The following is an 18,864-nucleotide window of genomic DNA, read 5'->3' as shown; positions in this document are numbered from 1 at the left end:
CCTCAGGTACTGGTTCAGATGTTCAAGTCCCAAAACACCAATTGAAACGGAAACTTGAAAAGCCATCTGATAATGACACTTCTAAAGATGATCCCCATCCTACAAAAAGCAGCTCACTAAAGTACAGCAAATCATCCAATTCCTACTCAACCACCTGCATGACAAATTATTCTTCTAAAGCAACGGAGACAAGTGAGGAAACCAGAGGAAATTTGGAAGCCTTTGACCAAAATAGCTATGCAAAAGATAATGCACACGCTGCTACTAATATAATTTCATTGAATAAAAGCAAGGAGGAAAGCTTGGAAAGAGCTGACAAATTTATGTCCCAGTCATTACCAGGTGATGCAGGGTCTTCAGAGAATGCCAACTGCCTGAACATTGTGGTGACTAATGAAGTACATGGAGCAGCTAATGCAAATGTCAAGGGAGATTTTAGCCTTACGTGTGGTGCAGGTGGCTCTTGGGAAAAGCAGGTTGCTAAAACTGAAGATGAGCAATCAGATAATAATCATTATAAATGCACCTCAAAAACGAAGCACAGGGTGGATATGCTGTCACGTGAGAGCCACAAAGGTAAATCTAAGAAGAAACATCACAAAGATGCCAAATTTGAAGGAGAGCGCATTCCTCATCTAGTGAAACAAAAACAATACAGAAGGGAGAACAGTGAAGAGAAGGAGGAGGACTCAAAGAAAAATGATGATTACGTCTTGGAGAAACTTTTCAAAAAATCAGGTAATTGTTCAACAGTGTTAAACTATTTAAACAGAAGTATAGAAAACTTATGCAAGTGAGGGAAGGAGCAGTTCTGATACTCTGATGGTTAGAGGTACAATGCAATACGTGTTTTATCTATTCTGTTACTGTAGTGAAACATTAAAATGTTTATTGGTGAAATGCTCCTGTTATGAATGTGCTAATTACCTTGGCACAAACATTTCAGAGAGATCTGCAGCCTTCCAGAAACACTTCTGGATATAGAAGTAATGCAGTGTTTCTTCTGGAAATAAGGATGCAACCAACCTTCATTTACACAAGGGTTTCACTTCTGTCTGTCCTGTCCATAACAATAGAAATGATCGATTTACCCACATAATTGCCAAGTCTGTTGTAAATAATGACCTCATCAGCACACCAGAAGTGGTTTGCTGTCAAATTGCTTAACTGATAGAAGAGGGTTCTCTTAGTAGAAATTACTATACTAAAGTGCTGAATATAATCAACCTGAAAAAGGAAGAATGTGATTGTGGCATTCACTGAAATGGTGAATATTTAATTTTATAGATAGCGATGTAAATTAACAGATGTTCTCCTTCACCTTTTCTTGTGTCTTCTGTTTTTTAGGGGTACACAGTGTTATGAAGCATGATGCCATTATGGAAGCTTCCAGTGCAGATCATGTGCTGGTGGAAGCAGAAGCAAACAGAGTGGCCCAGGATGCCTTAAGAGTCTTAAAAGTCTCTCGACAGCGATGTTTAGGAGCGGCTTCTGGTGTGCCAACCTGGACAGGCATGCGTGGTCTTTCAGGTGCACCATCAGGAATAAAGTAAGTTCAGTTCTCACACTGCTTTTCCAAAAATAGAAGAGTTCCTTAGGATGCTATAGATTTATCTTTTTCTTTTTTTTTTTTTGCACTTGGTATTTGCAGTAACATGTATCAAAGTGGAATTTGATGTTTCATATTTAATAAAGACATGAAGACCTATTACAAGCCTAGGAAATCCATTCTGAAGTATAAAAAAAGCATTATTGTTGCACAGTAGATGAGAGAGAGTTTGGCAGAGGGCTCTTGAGAACCCTAAAATGCAAACCCAGTCAGTGTCTTTGGCAAAACTATCCTCATCATTTTGAGAAGGATGTTTTATGGAGTTAATTCTTCTGTGGGTTTTTAGGAGTCGATTTGGTCAAAAAAGAAACCCCATGCTGCATTCGTCACATTCCACTTGCGCATCACTTGCGAAGAAGTGCAAGGTGAGAGACACAAGCTATATTTCCCTTTTAATAGCTGATATATTTTAAATGTTCCAATTTATGTAACAAATCTGATTTATACTGTAGATGTCTCATACCCATTTGTATATGATTATATAGAATTCTAGAAATTTTAGTCACCCATTAATTTGATTTTTCAAGTTTTGATATAGCATCTTGATGAAATCTAATTAGATACAGCAGTTGCAAATTGCAACATGGTCTGGTTATCTGTCTCAAGACCAGCAATGCTCTTCCTTCACTTCCTAAATTCTAAAGCTGAGACCAGAACATATTGCCTCTTTATTGTGTATTTCAGATGACTAGCTTCTGAGTGTTCTTGTTTGTTGTTTAAACAGTAGGCAGATTTTGTTTAACAGATTCTGTGGATCTCAAAATCCAACTTTATCCATAGTCTGTACGTTTATTTACAGGATGCAGATACAATAAAGAAAGAAAATGTGAAGTGTAGTTCCAATGGGTATTTTGATGAAAAATCTGGAGAATCGTCATCCAGTGCACTAGACTCTTCATCTATATTAGCTAAGATAAGGGCAAGAAACCACCTTTTACCACAGCAGATGGGGAATGAGGGAGATGAGAATCATCAGCAAGCACCTGCCCCAGCCCCAGCTTCAACAGAATACGATGAACTGCTTGTGGATATGCGCAACTTCATAGCATTCCAGGCCCGCGTGGATGGCGAGGCAAGCACTCGGGAACTACTGCACAAATTTGAGTCCAAACTGCCTGCAGCGCAGTCCTGCGTCTTTAGAGAACTTCTCCGCAATCTCTGCACCTTCCATAGGAGCCTGAATGGTGAAGGTGTCTGGAGGCTAAAGCCAGAATTCCGCTGACCTTTGTCAAGGGAAGGCACCTGTCTGTGTATGCTCGGCCACCACTTTCCTTTCAAAGACTTACTGTTTGTCTTTTAAAATGAGGAATTATTTCATATTCATGATTTAATAATTTACTTGAGCAATCAGTGGTGCAGTGCTTGTTGCAGGCTCAGAGCTAACTTAATTTCTGATTTACACTATTTATATGAAAGTGCCATCTACCTCCTACATGAAACAATACAAAGTATCAGCACCTTTTCTTTAAAAGAAATCTTAATATAAATGGGATGAAGAATACATACTGACTTGCAATAAGATCCATGGATGTTGCTGTGGGTTGTAAGACTTTGATTTCTGTGAAATTCCAAGAACTTCTTCCTTGATTTTTTTGTATATTACTTGAATGGTCATGGGGCGCAGAGTGTACCATCAAAAAAAAAAAAAAAAGATATGATGATAGGGGTCAGCATAAGATTGACTTGTACTGACAAGTACATCAAAATTGTTGTATGACACTTTCAGCAGTAGTGAGAATTTTGTTGTAATGTTGGTGCTTTCATTGTTGCCAGCATCTAGCATACAGTAACTCAAGTCACTAATTAACTTTGGAAATAATTCTTCTGCCATGAAGGTTTAATCACCAAGAATGGAAAGCCTGGCAGGGTATTGAGATGACTGACAGTTGATAATTATGGAAAACCTATTATAGTACGGAAAACCTATTTACACCAGAGTCATGAATTTGGTTACAGTCCCATACACCACTGGCAATTGCTTGATACAATATTTCTTACCACTGAGGTGACAGTAACTGTTATGTTTGTCACAGGTTGTGGGTTGATAATTGAAATTCCATGAAATGTTCATGGGTCTCACTGTAATTTACGTCAAAATCTTTCCACTTCCCTGTTAGCACCTAATTTTATACCTTGACAAAGACTGAGGTGTTAGTTGGTCAGAGGGGGAATGGTTTCACTGTATTTTACTAAACATAATCACTTTTGGCCAGAGACGTAATTGGAGCATATACAGAAGTTACAGGTCATACCTATTCAGTAGATAGGGAAAATCTCAGTCTTCCTGACAGTCAGACCAATTCTAATACCCATTTTCTTCCAAGGAAGGAAGAATTGGATTATTTGTAACAAAATCAAGTACTACATTGGGTCTGTCTTCAAGGTACTAGTGTGCTTGCTACATAAGGAAATCTTAAGGGGGAAAAAATGGATAGATTTTGAGAAGAAAACCACATTCTTGCAGCAACATTAAATTACTGTACGGCTTAAACTAGGAACAGTTAAATATGCCTAACGTCCTTCCTATGCCTAAGCTATTGAGAAAAGGGAAAGCTGAGCTACTTTTAGGGTTTCATTCAGTGTGAAAGTATCTTGTTTACTTCAAGTGAAAGTACAAATATTGAAAGATGCATGGTGAAGCAAGAATACAAACTCTTTTCATAAAGAAAGCCTTCAAGATACTTCCAATGGGTTTTGCTTTTGTTTTTGCTCAGTGCTAAAGGAACTGTAGAGATTTGCAAAAAGTGGTGCCTCACTGTTTCAATAACTGGTTGGCTGACTTTTCACAGACAGTTGGAGAGGGCAGACAGTTCAGGAATCTGTTTCTTTTCCTCATGGCATTTGAAGGTGGGACTGTGTTGCACCTTTTCCTGACATCTTTCTGATCCATTTATATTCACTTACATTCCCTCTTTCAGGAGAAAGATGAAACCAAGAATCTAGGCTGCAATTACAAAACACTTTAAAAATTCTAGATCTGTTGATGTGAGTTAAAATGGATCAGTAAAAGAGGAAAAAACAAACCAGTTATGCTGTTCTCAAAGCCATAGAGAATTCTAACGCGTTTTGGGTGTCATGCCCACACGCATACCTATGCCTCAGGAACAAACCAGGCATTCAGGTGTCAGCAAAGCTGCTGTTGTCACCTTAGCTGTCAGTTCTGGTGTCCTGTTCCAAGATGTCTTAAAGACATCTCTCCTGTACTAAGGAAAGTTTGCAGCTTCTCACTGATCTGTTAATGTAAATGAACTTGCATGTGCTTTTTATAAATCCTTGGCTTTTATGGACTTATTAAAAAAGCAAAACCAAAAGTCTGTTCTAGAAGTCGTCTTTGTGGGCTGATGGAAGAATGGGGGAACCATCTTTTCCTGTATAGTGTGGCTCTGACTAAATGATTCATATTATCTTTAAGTATATCTCCATTTTTCATACAACTTCAGATTATGCATCCTAGCAACTAGATTTTTTTCTCAGTACTAGCTTTTAGACTCAATGAATATTAGTGTAAAACTCAAAAAAAAAATTTTTATGTATTTCATCTCAAAAGTGTATGTGATTAAAGGTCTACAGGCTGATTTACAGGTAAAAGTTGTTCTGGAATATAATATAGCTGCTATGCATTTTAAAGTAGAAAAGTTATTTCAGAATAATCCTACTTTATGGAATAAAAGCATTATCTGATTTTTGTTTGTTTAGCTTCACCTGTTTGAAAATGCAAAAGGAATTCACTTTAAAGAATATCCGAAACAATTCCTGACTACTAATACTGCATCATCAAACATGTTTACCATTAAATAACTTACAGATGTGTAGTATTTTTAAAAGCTTGTATTTTAGCCTTCTCAGTTTCCAAATATTCAATGCTGCAGCTGGTAGCTGCTACTTTATTTGTGCATGATTCCAAAAATCACTCATGTGGAATGCTTGTGTTTTAATAATTTGTTTTCTTACCTCAGCAAAAAGGGGATAAAGAATGATCAAAATACTGATGTTAATTTAGGAATCAAGTTGGAAAAAATCATTAAATTTTATTAAGGAAAGACATTTCAGCATGAAACATTATGATCTTTAATTATTTTTTTTTTAAATATACCAAAAGGAACTACTCAAAATTTCTTTTCTAATGCTAAGATGCTAAAAGTTGAGCACCATTTTACTCCAAAAATGTCATGCCAATATAGATGATGTGACCTACTACCCACACAGCTCAAAAGACACATGCAGTTGAACAAAAATCTAGAAAGCTAAATAGCAAAAACTTGGGATTGTTCTGTAAGTGGTTATGGGGACTATGTGCACTGTTTGGGTAAAATGTGCTTCACTGGTATTTTAACAGCAGAAGTTAAAACTTACCATAATTGTTCCTTCTGGTTTCAAACCATATTTGTAAAGAGGGATGTAAAAAAACCTCTCACTTTGTTTATTGTTTTCCCCCCTCCCCATCCCATCCTCCTTTTACATTCTTCCAGGTGTATATTCCCCTGTGTTCATCCTTTTGCTGAACACTTAAGTCTTGTATAGCCGACTCACTCATCTCTAGTATAAGAACTAAATTCTGACCTAAAGAAAAGAGATTCTGCTAAAGGTTGTAGGCATTTGACTCTTCTGAACAATAATGACCCACCACAAAATAAATGTTAGCAAGATGCTGAATGGATAGATTGATAGAAATGGTGATTAAAAATGGAGAGGAGTATCTTTAAATCCACAACTTCATACTGTGGCTCAGCCTCTTCTCAAAGGGCTACACCATGTGGAGAATTGAGTCCACTACAGCTAATAAATGTTACCCACACAAGTAGAGCTGTAGAGAATTGGGCTTTTCAGTCTGTAAGTTTTGGCTTCAGATGATAGTCACCTATAGACAGTTGTATTCAAGTCACAAGGTCAACTTTGCTTTTGATTTTGATTGCTAAACTTGGCTAATTTTGATTGTCTTCTAGTAGTGCAGTCCTCTGCCTTTCAAGAAGCTACAACAGAAGGGACAAGACTTTCAAAAGGACTTGATGAGATTTTTTCGGTTGTTCATAAAATCCTGCAGCACTTTCCTTCTTTGAGCTACTGAGTCATTAGGACTAAGAATTTTCCAGTTCCTCAGCTGTGGTAAATGTAGCTCCACTGACGTGGATGGACTGATGCTGTTCCTAGTCTTCTAATACTAGCCTTCATCAGAGCCAAAAAGCATGTCATCTGGGATGCTGCATGTATGTGATTGAAACAGCCACCGAACATTAGCCTTTCTCCAGTTTCTGTGTGCTTATTCGTACTGCTGTATGGAAAGGACAACTAGAGGTGAGTGCGCTCCTGAAAAGGGATAGTCTGTTGCACAGGTTTTTGGTTGATTTTCACAAAGAGTGATCTTGTGGGCTCCATTTTTGGCTGAACACCAGATACAGTTTGAGATGAGCTTTTCAGAAATCATGGAGATAGGCAGTGGCAATGATTTCAGTAGCCATCTGAAGGGACTTTGTGTCTTCATTCCCCAGTTAAAGTTATGGATGAAGTGCACTTGGTTATACTGATGTTAGTCTACAATTGAATCAGGGCTCTTCTCATCTACCAATTAACTTGGATTGGTAGTGAATGAATACTGCCAGGAACCATAATGCCCAATCACCAGTATGTAAGGGAAAAGCCCTTCACAGAGGGAGAATATCTTGCATTTGCTAAGACTGATCAGATACACAAAATCTATTCAGTAAACACAGCGTGAAAATGAGAAGGGAATCCTCATAACAGCATTGGTAGGGAGGGAGTGAATTTTCCAATATATTTTAAAAAGTTGCACATTGAGATCTATACAAAAAAAAAAAAATCCACATAATATGATATACCATACTTTCTCAGTGACAAAGATATCCTGGCAGGCATCACATAACTTTCACACTGTTTTTTCTAGTTATTGTTACAGTATGTATCCTTTAAGGAAAGCTGTCACAGGAAGCAGTAATTTAAGCAATTAATTTGACAAAACAGTCTCAGAGAAAACAATAACTTGACTAGCATTCCTTCAAGAGTAACACTTTTCTTCAACATAAAATAATTCTATTTTTAGAAGAAGGAACTGGGTAGATGAATAATAAAATCGGTGGGATGTACCAGACTTGCATTATTTTTGCATACTGCTCTGATTCCTATGTCAAATCTGCTAATAACAGTTTAAGCAGTTTTCTCTCTTAAAGGGAAGAGGTGTTGAGGAACAGCCGTATCTCAGTGGTTGAGCAAGGAAGGACGATGCAGTGTCTCTTGTGTGGGAGATGGCTGTGCTTTCTCAAAAGATACATAAAGATGATGAAAAGATTAGATGTGAAGAGACCCCGTAGCAGCTTTATCCAAACTTTGCTTACTCCCAGTATATGGGTCAAGAAATTATTTAAACCATGCAGAAAAATTAGGAAGGAATTAAATTAGACAGCATAGTCACTGAGATGGTTTAAAATGTGGAGTAATCTACCTGTTTGGTCTCTCAGGAGCAGGGAGATCAGTATTGTCCTGCTATAAACCTCTGGGTGACTTAAAGATGCGGTACTATACTGCCTGCTGCATTGGTCTTCCCATCTGATGGATGCGGTCTTTCGGGGAAGGAAAGAAATCTTTCAAGTCCTTTGGAAATGTTTCAGGAAATGATTAGCACAATACAAAAAAGTACAGTTGGAAAAGCAGAGACAATATGGCATCTTACTGTCTAGATCATTAATTCAGCAACTGTAGTTTACACAAAGCTATCACACAAAATTGCTGAGAGTCCAGTTTTTGAAGGGCCTGAGTAGGACACATGTCTTGGAGTCAGGATGTGCTGGCAAGTCTGCACTTGGGAGTTTATTTCCTCTGGGAAAGGTATTTATATATTAGATACATGGTAAAAACATTCTCTGCTACTTAAGGCCATTTATAATTTCCCTGTTCCAACATTCAAGCTAAATGCTGAATATACGCTTACTAACTCAGTGGCGCTCTCCATCCACCCAGCCCTCAAGGGACAGCTATTCTAGGCTCTGGGGTGACGTCAACACTCCTACTTCACATATTTCTCATGTGGTACAGTCCTGTTCCTTCAGCTGAGACTTAGAAGATAAAGTTTTCCTTAGTAATTCTTAACTTTTGTTGGTGACTCTGGCTTTGTTGCCTCTACTATCATTAAAAGTAAAGAGAAGTCTGACATCTTTAATGCAAGGGTCATTCCTCTTTTATTTTTTAAATGGGTCTAAGGTGCTATGAAGTGAGTGAAATGCCTTGTGTTCACTGCAAAAGCCACAGTGAAGACTACAGTGCATCGTTGCTGCATTCAGGGAGCAGAAAACTACTCCTTTTTTTTTTTTTTTTCCTCCAGAAAGAAGAGGTCTGTTGTGAGTCACTAAACTAGGAATTACAGAACCTGCACAGAGTGTATGGAGAAGTGTCAGGCAGCTATGTTGAGAAAGAAGCAATTTCCAGCCTGCTCTGTCCCCTAGTTTCTTATTGTTTGTGCTAACATGAAATGAATAGGAGAAGAGAGTATATTCTGAGCTGAACTCTTCATTTCTGAATGGCAGGGTTGGACTTGCATTTAAGACCAAACTTGCTAAGGTTCTGAAATGCACAGTGAAGGCTCCCAAGTAAACTTTGCTCTGTCCACTAATGATACCATGCAATGACCATGCTTTTTCAGTATTGCTGTCTCATATTAATTGTAATGGCATCAAAGATGATGTGGCAGGCCACATGATAAATCCCACTGTTCTCACCCATAAGCTATACCTGAAAGCTAGATGATTTTGAACTCTTCAGACCCTACGAGCTGTTTGTTCAGTCATTTGAGAGATGGAGAAGGAAAAGCAATGCCAATGCTGAACTCTTTAGAGAATCCACCTAAAATTTTAAGTTGTTAACTATCTATCATAGTTCCCTACAGATTCCCTGCTTTTCCTGGGCTCCCAAAGCCACACTGCTCACAACATGTAAGTTGAGAGAACCTATTTTTATTGTACAGAACAGGGAGGTTGAAGCCTTGCACTAATTGCAAACCAGTATGTAGTATCATCAGTGGAGCTATGACCAACTCCTGCATAAGGCTTACATAAGTGGTGAGTCATACAGTCTTACGAAAGAATAGGGAGCGAGGCTTTCATTATGTTGTTTGCCTAATCTGAAATATGAAAATAAAAGAACACAGCACTCAGTGGGTTACGTTTGGCTAACTGTAGACTGGAATTTCTGCCGTTGCACTACTATGATTGAGGCATTTCATTGTTTGTGGTCCCAGCTTATATTAAACAGAGAGGATTTTTTCATAAATCTTTGCCTCTAGGGCAGAGTTAAGGTTGTTTGGGAACCCTAGCTATGTGTTTCTAGACATTAATGTCTGGAAGCAGCATCAGGAGAGTAAAAATGGAGGTATAGGTCTAGGGAGGATACTAGGAGTAAATGAAGAGGCCCAAGGGCAGGGTAGGGTTTGTGAGGATAAGCACTGGAAGAAGCAGTGGAGTGGAAGCAAAGCTTTTAATGACTGAAAAACTGTCTAATGATGATTACTCCTATCTTACTAGCCTCTTTTCATGCACTTGGGCAGGTAGGGGAATGGATTTTACTTCATCCAGCACTGCTGTTAGCCATGAGCTGAGATACCTACAACCCTAAGAAGACAAATAAGAGAGTTTTGAAGATCAAAGTTAGTTGTAGCAATAGTGCTCTTTACACTGGTCTGATTAACCCATCACTGCTTCTCATTTTCCTCCATTAGTCCTCTGAACCTCATGTGGCAAGCTGGACCAGCAAGCTTGTCTCCTGGTGAAAAAAACAGTAATAATAACGATCAAAATTTTTTTTCAAACATGTGGCTACAATAGCTGGAGGCTGGAGCTGAAGAGCCACACAGCCAAGTGCCCTAGGAACTTCAGCTTTAGAGCACCAAAAGGTCAGTGCCCACATGCTTGCTCAGTGCAAGTACTCCTGTCTAATATAGTTGCCTAAGAAGAGGAGCCAGAAGATGTTCCTACCTGCCCTATAACCTACCTCCCTTTGCTTTCCTGCCTGGAAAGGGAATATGGGGCCATGTGGCACAAGCAGAACAGGCACAGCTGCGTGAACCATCAGGAATGTCTAATTGCTCCTCAGTAAGTTGCCAGACTGCCTTAAAAAGGACCTCTGAAGGATGGTTGGGAGGTGTAGTTCTTCGGGGGGAGGTGGAACTCCAACTAAGGGGGGGGGGCAAATTATTGAAAGCTGGTTTGGTTGGGCATTATCTAAGCCTTTAAAATAGCTTTTCAGAATGCGTATGCCTCCCCCCACCCCTTATTATTTAGAAGCTCTCGCCACACAGCACTAGCAGAAACCCAGACTCTGTTCCTGAAGCCTCCCCCTGGGCAGCTGTAAGGCCGGAGTTAAGAGACTTGTGTAAGCGCAGGCTCGGCCCTGCAGCCCGGCCGGGCAGAGTCCAGTCTGATACCCGGGCCCACAGGGGGAATCCTCTGGGCTGCGAGGCTGGAAGACTCGGAGGCGGGTGCTCACTTTCAAATGTACGTTTTATTGCTGGGGCGAGGACAGGAAACAGCACCTGGGATCAGCAATGCCTAAATCGAAGCCTTTTTAAAAGAAGTAAATTTAAAGAATAAGATTTTCACAAGTGCGGTTTTCTTTGAAGACACTTGACTTCCCCTGAAACCACCAGCCGTTCCCCCGAGCCCGGTTAGCGGCCCCCTCCCGTTAACGAGCAAGCGTCGATGCCTCCATTGAGCCCTTAAGGGGCCTTAATGGCCCGGGCGAGGCGCGGCCGCCCACCCCCGGGGGCAGCGGCCATCAGGGCTGAGCACCCTGCCCAGCGCTCCGCGCACTCGCCTCGCAGCCCTCAGCCTTGGCGGGTCGGGGTCCGCGGAAGGGCCGCTGCCCCCTCACCCCGTCGCGACTGTCGGCTCCGGGAGCCTCGCGGCACCCGAGGCGGCCTGCCCGAGCCCGCGCCGCCGGCCATGGCGGCCCGCCGCCTGGGCCTGGGCCTGGGCCTAGGCCTAGCCTGGCTGCTGAGCCTGCCGGCGGCGAGCGGCCTGCCCCTGGCCCCCCTCCCGCGGGATGAGGTCCTGGCGGCGGCCCTGCAGCGGCTGCGGGAGGTCTTCGACATCGAGGAGCTGCCGCCCGACGTCCTGCCCCGCAAGAAGCCGCCCCAGTTCATGGTGGATCTCTTCAACAAGGTGGCCGACGCCAACGGCATCACCCGCGCCCCGGGGCTGCTGGAGGGCGACGTGGTGCGCAGCTTCGAGGACCGAGGTGGGCCGGTGGCCCGGCCGGGGGCGGCGGGGCCCGGGCCGAGGGGTGAGCTCCCGGCGGCGGAGCGGCGGCGACCTGTCCCGAGCGGGCCAGCGGCCTCCGCGCCCGCCGCGCAGCCCCTTCACCTGCCGCATCGTGCCCCCCCTGCAGACTGGAGCGGACCTGGCGGCTGCTGTGGAAGACGCGGGGCTACGGCTTGTTTTGCGGGGTCGTGCGTTGTTCCTGAAGACGGCTCTTTTCCAGTTCCCGTGGACCAGTACCACTTCTACTTCGACATCAGCGCAATGGAGAAGGGCGAGCAGATGCTGAAAGCTGAGTTCAGGGTCTTCAAGCTGAAGAGGACACATGCGTCTAGAAGGTCTGACGTGAAACACTTTTGTAAAGTAAGTGGGGAAATAACCTGTCGGTTAAACACTTGTGCTTTCGACGTTAATAATACTGAAAATGAGGAGTGCAGCCGCTTACCACATAAACCCGCTTGATTTTTTTATTTAACTGTTGTCCTCACTTTTTCATTGCCTCCAGCACTCAAAAAAAAGAGATGCAGAGTTTTGACTTTGGCTGTACACTGTCCTTTGTGCGCTATGGCAGTGAGCTCTCCCTAAAGATACCTGTGTCAGACCTATCTCAAACCAGACTGTACCTTTCAGGGGTTTGAGATGTTTTGAAATTTGAAGCAAAATTTATCTGCTTGAGCTGTCTAGAAAATAATAATAATGATGAGGGATTCACAGGAAGACAGGGCATGTGAGGGCTCTGACGTTGAGTGTGTCTGTTCCTTTGGCAAAAGGCAGGACTGGACGTTTGCAGACCTGAAGACAAAGATGTGGAGGAACAGAAGACTTTCGTGGTATCAGGTGTTCAAGATAGAAAGAAGAGGGATGGTCAGGATATTTTTCTATAGTATCAAACAGTCCAGTATCCTGCCTCTGAACACATCTAGAAGTAGATGCATGTAGCGATACTTGTTTTTCTGTTAAACTGTCTAAAAACTACTTTTTGCCTAGTTTAGAATGATAATACAGTTTTAAATGTATGATGTGACAGAAACGTGCATAATCTTCATTCTCCTCGTGTTGCTGGAAGAACAACTGATTTCATTTCTTACTGTTTTGTTGTATTTCGCTCATCAAGGTGGAAGTGTATGAGCTCTTGGAGAGTGCAAGTAAGCCGCAGAAAAGACATCTCATTGCATCACGGTTATTGTCCCTGTACACAGAAGGCTGGGAAGTATTCAGCGTCACACAGACAGTAAGCAGAGAATTCTGACTTAATTTTAATTCTAAATCTCTGAAGATGTCAGTCAGCTCATAGCTCCAGCATTGCCCTTATGCTGGGTTTTGTGGTCAAATCAAACTGAAGGACAGCAACAGAGGGAGAAGCATTCTCTCTACACTTAAAAATACAGCCAGTGCTGCCTGAATTAAAAGAGAGGAGTTCACATGCTGCTAGCGGCACAGGCATGATGAGAACTGAGTAAACCAAATGCAGTCGATAGAAGGGACATCAGGCCGAAGTATGGCATTATGATTAAAACATGTTAGTCCTTAGGCTGTCAAAGGAGATGGCATTGATTATGTGTGAAGAGTAGGTTTTCATTTCTCCTTTTTATTCTGGTGACATTAGTACAGAGCAGTGTGCTTTAACGTTGTGTTTCTGGAATTTATCATGGTCGGATTGTTTTTCATTTAACTTCCTCTACAGACTTCTTTATTTGTTAGTTTCAAGACTTGTTTTGTAGATAAACTGTAATAGTATGTGAGTGCCTTTCCATAGCAAAAAACCAAACGTGGTTTAACGCCTACGTTTTCTTGGGTTTAAATCTGTACTCGTGGACAGCGTTTTTCATTGCCTAAGCTTTTATGATCAGACTGAACAGCATGCTTGGATGATGGGTTGAGTTGCATCTTAAGTCATGATAGCCCTGCTTGAGAATGGCCCGGCCTTATCTATTGGTCTGTAATTATAACAATTAGATAAAGTAAATTTGCTTGATTGCAAGTTAATTTCTTCAAATACCATGTTTGTTAGATGTAAATAAGTTTTAATGGTATGGAAAGTCTGGACAGTTCATATTATTCTGTTATTAAGATTTCTGTGAAAAATAAATTCCTGGCTAAAGTCAGAGAGTATTTTAATGTTAATTTTAATTCCTAGACTCATCTATTCACTAGTAAATTCTCTGAAATTAATTATCTTCCTGTAAATGTAGCTTTGGGGAATGTATATGGTATTTTGTATTTTTAAATGATGCATTACTGGTTTGAATATTAAACTCAGTTGAATCTCAGCTATACAGTTACCTCACTTCTGTCATAATATACGTTCTTATGCTCTCATAGATTGTTGCCCATTCCCTTTTCCTGATATAAACATTGCCTAATTGTAATGCTGTAATAAGAATATCGAAACAATTTTTTTTTTTTTCATTTCCCTGTCATTGCCAGGTTTCCAAGTGGGTTGCAAACAGCAGCTCCAACCATGGCTTTTTGGTAACTACAACACAAGTATTCAACAATAGAATTGAGCACAACCTGGTTAAGTTTGCTAAGAGCCAGGGCACTTTGCAGGAGAGTAGAAATGCTCTCCTGGTCCTCTTCACCAACAGTAACAAACGGAAGTCTTCCAACTTTATACCCTCTTCCACAAGTAAGTTCACACAAGAGCAGTAGCTCTGTTTTAGAATATGGACTACTTGTTTGTCTTCTGTTATCTTCTGTCTCATATATACCTAATCTCAGTATTTACTTGCAGTGTTGAAGCAGCTTGAAGTTCAGCCTTGTCACTGATCAGAGTTTGATTTGATAGTTCATGCTAGTAGGTCACCCAGCATCTTAAATTACCATTACCCTCAGAAAAATATGTTTGCAAGAAATATTCTTAAAGTCTAGGGGGAATCTGGTTTATTTTGTTTGTGAAGGGGTAGGAGTTCTATTTTTTTAAAATTACTATTTATATTATTTTTGTGGTGGTGAGGTTTGCATGAAAATTATAGCTTATGTTTAGGCTAAAAAAACTTCGGTGACTGGAAGACTTTGTGAAAATGCTGGTAAAGCAACTGTAAGTAGAGTTATTTAGTGCAGTTTTCAAGAGTGGAAAAGGTTGTTAAATAAGCAATTTAAATCCCTCTGTCCTTGGCTTGGTTTTTAAGCACCTGTTTAACTTCAGTGACTAATTAGCATTGTGACTAAAGGCTGCTTTCACCGAAAACAACGCCCTCGTTCCTTAAATTACAAAACAATGTCTTGCCTCTCCCACTGGTCCTCCAGTAAAACCAACTAAGGCTGCATTTTAGAGATTGATAAATGCAAAGGGCAAAAGCTGGGAGGAGGCAAAAATGATTCTGTTTTGGGTTTGCATGGTTTTCTGCTAAACGATTGAATTTGCATAATTAGAAACTAGGTAGGGTAGGTGGTGAAATTGATTAAAAACAAAAATGAGGCTGGCCTGTTCATTTTTGTTTTACAAATAAAACTTTTATAGTGAAATTCTGGATCCCAATTTAATGAGCATCAAGCTCTGTATGGGATGCTATGCCAGGATTGAGAAATTGATACCCATTTCTCAATGAAGGAACTCCCTAGACCTGCCTGTTGTTTGTGGTCAGTGAATCTGCGCAGATTGTTCTTCCACCAGCCTAACAATGTATGTCTAACAATGGTTTTCAGCTTCTGCACATAAATCTTGAGGTCTCCATGGACATTTATCAAGGCTTCTCAGAAGATGCTTTAAGAAAGCAAACCTGTTGTCAGTAAGCTTTGTGCTCTAGCAGAGTTGCATAAACCAGGTGCTAATTTTTTGAGATCCGAGAACTGAAAAATATTTTTAAAAATCACACTTTAGAAGCAGTCTGTTTTGCAGGTGTGTGGGTAGACTTCCTGAGAGGAGAATACTGGAGAGAGAAAAGGCTGTGATCTCCGCCCTCTGTTAGCACTGCTAAGCATCATGTGTGTTGTAGGAGTGGCCATATAAAGATTGTTAATACCAGATTCGGCCCTGAAAAGGGCCTGTGGAGTTCACAGAATGTGTTTAGTATATCACTGAGCTTTTTCTTTATATTTCTGCTGAGTTGGGGCCTTCCAGGCCACAAAGCAAAACACAAGATATGGCAGTGTTTGAAATATGGCTGAAATGGCAATTGAATACATACCCCTTCTGGTACTTTCACAATTTAAGTGCCATTTTTAAATCTACTCTGAAGACTTTGATGTAGATTTATGGAATAGATTTTCATGCAGAGTACTGTATTTAGGAAATTAATTTATTTTGAGAAAGATTAACACACAACTTCCTTTCAGAAACAGAGATGAACCCTCCCAGAAATGAAGCTTTACTTGTGCCTCGTGAAACTCAGATCATCGAAAGCAGCAATGCAAGCATGAACAGGAGACCTCGAGCTGCTGCAGTCCCTTCTGCCAAAAGCCAAGTAACAGCATGTCATCGAAGGGAACTCTACGTTGACTTCCGTGCTATTGGCTGGTCAGGATGGATTATTTACCCAAGTGGATACAATGCATTTTATTGCAGAGGATCCTGTCTCTTCCCCTTGGGGGAAGGTCTAAATGCAACAAACCATGCTACAGTTCAGTCCATAGTCCATACACTTAAACTATCTGAAGATGTCAGCACGCCCTGCTGTGTGCCAGATGAATTGAAGTCCCTCAATCTTCTCTACTTTGATGACAAAGAGAATGTGGTCCTTAAAAATTATAAAGACATGGTGGCAACAAGGTGTGGTTGTCATTAGCAGGAACTTTTTTTGTCTGCATTTGGCGTGCACCTGGATTCAGTTCCCCATTTGCCATTGAATATACCAAGGGAGATAGCATTTCTGTTTACAGGGGAGGAGAGCCAGAAACTCAGCTGTGCGTCAGATTCTTCTCCCCTCGCCATGGCTGTGTGGAAAGGTGTTTACAGCTGACTTCTGAAGAGCTGTGGGCTTCTGGAGGGTATGCTGACCCACATGGAGAGCTCTTTGAGCGCCTGTAGACAGAGGAAACCATTAGAACCAGGAACTCGCTACGTGAAGGAGTTGAAACGCATTGAGCGTTCAAATTAAGGTCTTGTTCTGCATATTGAGTCTCAGAATTTCCTATGGTTTAACAGGTATGGTATCCTGTCTCAGTCCAGGATGGGGTGCAGGTCCTTTAGTAACACAACCTTATTCAGTTTTGATTGCATGATTCAGTGGGGACATACGCTCCTACATAGAGCTTTCAGGATGAGTGTTTGCCCAGAGCTAATCTCAAGCCTCTACCATCTGCAGCTGATGCATTACCCAGAAATGCGCTTCTTCCCCCTGTTCTTTATGCAGCTCTACCAAATGCAGAGACCTCCCTGTAAGTCCCCATGGCACTTACTAGCCAATCCGAGGGAACATGTAGGTCAGTATTTATCTGGGAATCATCAAACTTGGCTTCCGACTCGGGGCTGCACCTCTCTGTGAAGAAGGGTCAGCCAGTCCCCTCTTCCACCATGGCCTGCTGTGGCTGTTTGGCTGTGTGGCAGCAGAGATTGCCTTTGTGTATATTTATACAGTGACTGTACAATGAGATCCTAAGCTTGGGTCAGAATCCCTATAGTTAAGCAGGAAGAAAGAAGACCACTAAGCTTTGAAGGTCTGTGGGAACATGCTGGATGCTGGCCTGGTCCTGTATTTGACGCAAGTTTGATGGAAGGTACTCACTGATTCCCTTCCTTTCTTCCTTGAAGAATAGGACATTGACTTGGAAGGGGCTCCCTGAGGTCTTTCAGCCTTGCTACAATTTCATGCAGTGACCAGCCCATTGCAGTTCCTCAGTCAGCTGATTGAGTTGTAACTTAAGCCTGGTTAGGTTTCTTGTCTCCATTAATCCTTGAAGGAGGCTGACTTCTCACAGAATGTGACATCTCCTGTGGGTAGAAACTTCCTGGAGAAATTTTTTACTCCAATGAAATAAAAAAATAATAATTTATGTAAATGTTTTTCTTTCTGTAAATACTGATGTCTGTAATAAATCTATTTTATTTAAAACCCAGACTTGGAGTATATTAACTTAATCTGTAATATAAAATGTTATTTTCAAATAAATGTAATGTAACATCTCTCTGTGTCCTTTGTGTTGTATTTGAACTTCCTTCCTAGAGTCATGAATGAAGTACTTTTCCAGAAGAGAGGACATTCCCACTGGCTTAAGTATCAAGTCCCCTGACTCAATGTCAAGGAGTGTAATGGACAAGCAGAATAGAGGTGTTTCCCTTCAGGGAGGATCCAGTAATTACTCCTAAAGTGAAACTCATATTGAAGCTTCTTGTAACTCTCACTTGAATTAGGTGTAGAGATTAAAGCCCTTCATGTTGGTCATATGTGGTGCTTGTAACAAGTCCTACCTCGTGGAGGTCCTGAACGTAACACACCTGAGATGGTTTCAATTTTCATGGTGTGTAAGGCCTTATTTTCATGTGTGTTGTAGTATTTTGGGATGCCTTTATTAAAATTTCACTAAACTAGAAAGCCATGACAAAAGTACTGTTAATTGCAGAAGGCTGTGCCCCATATGTGTTGGCCAGGCATGTGCTTATCAGAACTACAGACTGGAATAGGTGGAGTAGAGGAGCCTGAGCAAGAAAAGGATTTAGAAAGAAAGAGTGGCATGCATGGGTCTGTGTGGAGAGAAGGGTTTTCCCCTTAGCTGTTTCTCAGGAAGGCTACAGAGGCTGTTGTATCAGCAGAGCTGCAACAGTCCTAAGTCAGAACAGCTCCAAGGAGCAGGTCTTGCTGCTGGGAGCACCAGTTAGGGCAAAGGACTTGGTACTCAGTCCAGGCTGGAACAGGCAGTGAAGCATTCAGAAAGCTCAGATCTGTTGGGGACAAAAGGCTTGATTCCCCCAAGCCAGGGAAACAGGCTGTGACAGGGCTCCTGTATTTCCATCCCATAGTTCACGTGCTGAACCGGTGGTGTGTGAGCTATATGGTGCAGGCATAGGGACTCCAGTATGACTGAATGTTTCAAACCTGTTCTACGTGCCCAGCATGGCAG

General features: G+C 41.4%; 2 protein-coding genes across 11 annotated transcripts in view; both read left to right on the top strand.

Annotated features, from left to right (window-relative positions):
- ERCC6 (ERCC excision repair 6, chromatin remodeling factor) overlaps window positions 1–4,920 on the top strand; it is a 49,978-nt gene extending 45,058 nt beyond the window's left edge. For 8 of the 10 annotated variants that reach the window (XM_074830861.1, XM_074830860.1, XM_074830858.1 and 5 more), the window contains 4 exons: window positions 7–738; window positions 1,348–1,549; window positions 1,896–1,974; window positions 2,409–4,920. In XM_074830861.1, the coding sequence (XP_074686962.1) occupies window positions 7–738; window positions 1,348–1,549; window positions 1,896–1,974; window positions 2,409–2,831 (1,436 nt within the window). In that variant the 3' untranslated portion in view covers window positions 2,832–4,920. Of the gene's footprint in view, window positions 1–6; window positions 739–1,347; window positions 1,550–1,651; window positions 1,847–1,895; window positions 1,975–2,408 lie in introns of those variants that run through there. The other 2 variants (XM_074830865.1, XM_074830864.1) reach the window with 2 other exon arrangements.
- Window positions 4,921–11,485: 6,565 nt separating this feature from the next.
- On the top strand, window positions 11,486–17,819 carry LOC141925636 (bone morphogenetic protein 7-like). Its single transcript, XM_074830048.1, has 5 exons — window positions 11,486–11,845; window positions 12,089–12,228; window positions 12,980–13,096; window positions 14,293–14,494; window positions 16,144–17,819. Exons 1-5 carry the CDS (start codon window positions 11,551–11,553, stop codon window positions 16,590–16,592), a joined length of 1,203 nt encoding a protein of 400 aa, XP_074686149.1. The 5' UTR covers window positions 11,486–11,550; the 3' UTR covers window positions 16,593–17,819.
- Window positions 17,820–18,864: the final 1,045 nt, after the last annotated feature.

The sequence above is a fragment of the Strix aluco genome, chromosome 7 (assembly GCF_031877795.1).
Source record: "Strix aluco isolate bStrAlu1 chromosome 7, bStrAlu1.hap1, whole genome shotgun sequence".
NCBI lineage: Eukaryota > Metazoa > Chordata > Aves > Strigiformes > Strigidae > Strix > Strix aluco.
This window is presented reverse-complemented; position numbering and strand designations above follow the sequence as displayed.